This window comes from Trifolium pratense, linkage group LG7, assembly GCF_020283565.1.
Source record: "Trifolium pratense cultivar HEN17-A07 linkage group LG7, ARS_RC_1.1, whole genome shotgun sequence".
In the NCBI taxonomy this organism is placed as follows: domain Eukaryota; kingdom Viridiplantae; phylum Streptophyta; class Magnoliopsida; order Fabales; family Fabaceae; genus Trifolium; species Trifolium pratense.
Genome location: NC_060065.1, coordinates 20,431,697 through 20,435,014, shown reverse-complemented (window position 1 = coordinate 20,435,014; position 3,318 = coordinate 20,431,697). Strand labels below are relative to the sequence as shown.

At 35.7% G+C, this 3,318-nt stretch overlaps 1 protein-coding gene across 1 annotated transcript; it reads right to left on the bottom strand.

The window, feature by feature from the left end:
* Window positions 1–561: 561 nt before the first annotated feature.
* Window positions 562–2,918, bottom strand: LOC123898013 (glyoxylate/hydroxypyruvate reductase HPR3-like). The gene is made up of 2 exons (XM_045948856.1): window positions 2,290–2,918; window positions 562–1,460 (listed from the first exon to the last, which is right to left on the bottom strand). The coding sequence occupies exons 1-2, from the start codon at window positions 2,887–2,889 to the stop codon at window positions 942–944; spliced, it is 1,119 nt and encodes a 372-aa protein (XP_045804812.1). The 5' UTR covers window positions 2,890–2,918; the 3' UTR covers window positions 562–941.
* Between the last annotated feature and the right edge of the window lie 400 nt (window positions 2,919–3,318).

Sequence of the window (3,318 nt, the reverse complement as noted above, 5' to 3'; positions counted from 1 at the left end):
TCGTAATTCCTGCAACAGAGATTGTATCCAAAGCATGTCAGTTGTAGTGTTAGCCATGCTATGATATCAGCTTCTGTGCTTGAGCGAGCTAACCATTGTTGTTTCTTAGAGCTCCATGAAACGAGATTTGGACCAAAATATATGAACGAACCAGAGGTAGAGCGTCTGTCGTCTTGATCTGTAGCCCACTCTGCATCATTTTAGGCTCGAAGAGAAAATGGTGGTCCAGCAAGGGAGGGACTGATGCGTAAACCATAGTGCATGGTACCCTTGAGATATCTGAGGATACACTTAACTACTTTTCAGTGAGTCTCTAAACGTCGTGCCATAAATTGACACACTTTGTTAACACTAAAGGGCATGAGTGTAACTAACTAAGAGTGTGCTTCACTTTGTACATTGCAATACATTGTATATACTCTAATACGTCTGAGTGGAAAGTTAAATCATCTTTGACAAGCGCGGTTGATTTTCTTATATGTAGTTTAGGAAATAATCTTACAATATGCAAAATGTGATTGAATATTTATAAATTACAGTCATTTTGGGTCCAATAAATTTCTCTGTTGAAAGATAGAGAAAATGATACAATCATTTTATTTATAGAGCTTATTGATCACTAAAAATATGAAAATAACTAGACATTTGATCTTTTTTTTTTTAAGAGAGAAATTTGATACTTAATAAACTATGAACAAACATTCTTATTAGCCTCTCTTAAACTGGTAGCGCATATTGATCACCACAAACTTCAAAACATCCAAAGAACAAACAGGTTCAAAAGTATTCAACAAAGAATGTGAATAAACAATGCATAGTCTCTTTGGCAACATAGTGAGATGAAGGAACGAACGATGACTTTGAAGCTAAAAGGTGTAGCTTTTACCAGAACATGGAATGTTACAATGGAAAATGAGATTTCCAAACACAAATTCAATCAACTATATAACTGGAGTAATCAGAGGCTTATTTGAAAAGAAAGCTTCTAAATTCTGTTCCACAAGTTGGCAAATGCTCATAAAAGTATCTGAAGTTAAGATAGCTGCATGTGGTGACAAAACAACATTATCCAATGAAAAAAATTCTTTAGGAACATTTGGTTCATTCTCAAACACATCCAAACCAGCACCTCCAATTTCACCTTCAATCAAACACTTTAACAATTCCTTTTCATCAATGAGAGCACCTCTTCCAACATTTACTATAATTCCTCCTTTTCCCAATGCCAAAATGACTTCTTTGTTGACAATGTACTTTGTTTGGTCATTCAAGTCACAACAGAGAATAAGCACATTGGTGTTAGTGGCAAGTTCTAAGACACTTGAATAGAAAGGGTATGAAAGTAATGGTTTTTTGTTCCTAGAATTGTATGATATCATGCAATTGAATGCTTCAAGCCTCTTTGCAACTTCTAAGCCAATTCTTCCCATACCAACAATTCCAATCTTTTTCCCTGTTAACTGAAACACCAGTCACATTTTTATTATCAAAAGTCTTTAAATAATTGCAGCTAAGTTAAATTCACGTATCTGTTTTCATACTAGTGGTGAAATTTTATTTACTGTCAGTGTAAAATCAAGTTATACGTAGTATTTTATATAGAAAAGGTCAACCATTTGATCCAAACATTTACTATTACATTGAACATATCAACTACATAGAATAAAACATGAGATTAACGAATATATCTTTTCGGCGTAAAGTTATTTACACTAACAACTAATTACAGTTTGTCAGCATATGAAACAATTGAATAACAACACCTTTAGTTTTTGTATTTAAAGTGTTGACAAGTTGTGAAAACCTAAACCATAAAAAGTTATGGGTTAGACTCTCACAACATGACAAATCAAAGTTTGAATTCCGACTAAGAGATATTCATATTTAGTGTCAGACACAGTGACACACCTCAAACAGGATTTTCAAGAGAGTGGTGCTAAGAGCACTCTCTTTTCAACACACTCTCTCTTTCTCTCTAATTGGGTGAAACTCATGCGGGTCTCATCATTCAAAGTGAAGAACCCGCATTGATTCCAAGCAATTAGAAAATAAGTGTTGAAAAGAACGTTGAAAAGAGAATGCTCCTAATATTATTCTTTCCGAGAACACCTATGGAGAAAACCAATTTTTCATGAAATCTCATTAACATTTTGTAAAAAAAAAACAAAAATCAGAGTCTTAAAAAATTGTCACCGATTTTTTTTATGCACCACTTAAATTATTGCCAACCTGTATCATGTGAAACAAACATTATTAATAATAAAATAAAAAACAAATGAAATTGCAGACCTTAGAACCAAGTGGAAAATCCCAAGTGGCAAACTGATTCTGAACCTGTCTTCTCAAGAACCGATCCGCCGTTGATATTTTCCTACTGACATCAATCAGCAAAGCAACAGCCATATCAGCAACTTCCTCTGAAAAAAGATTTCCAGCGCTGGTGACCTTGATTCCCCGACGGCGACACTCGGAGAGATCAATGTGATTAGTTCCAGCGCTGGAGGCGCATATGAGACGAAGGGAGGGGAGAAGTCGGATAACATCGGCATTGACAGGGTAGAGAGTGGTACAGAGAATGGCGGAAATGGATGAAGCTTGGTGAGGATTGAGGGATATGAATTCGTGGAGAGAGGGGAGGGATGAAGGGTTTAAGATATGGAAGTTTTGTGAAGGATTTGGTTGGAGGACTATTGAGAATTGGGGTGGACCGTGAATGAATACTTTTGGGAGATTATTGCTTTTGGTGGATTGTTCAACATTGTTGTTGTTGTTGTTGTTGTTATTTTTTTCATTTGCCATTGACAAGCCTTTGTTGGGTTGAGTTGTGAGGGTGAGAGTTTTGACCGGAAAGGAGATGAAGATAATGTAACCAGTATCATCGCATTGCATCTACTATCGTTCCTTTTGCGTTTGATTCCCTAAGTACCGATGGGATTGATTGCAATGTAAGTCCCACATTGCTAATGAAGAAAAAGAAGGAGGTTAAAAAATAGCTATTGAAAGTCCCACATCACTTAGAATTGTGAAGCAAGGAGGAAATCAAAGCTATATAATGGACCTAAGTTCTTTGTTTATAATTACACCAAGCAGTAATACTTGTAAACACTTTAAGTTTATATTTGTGTCTTTTTGCTTTTCTCTTATGCTCTTGTTTAAGAGTATTTGAGATGTAGTTCAAATATTTACTTTGGAGAGTGTGGGTGTATTGGGGCATGGGGTGATTGAGAGTGAAGTCTATGTGTTGTAACAATTTTCACATAGTGTTTAGGGTTCTGCTAACATGTGCCCTAAGCAGGGACGGATCTAGACATGAAAATC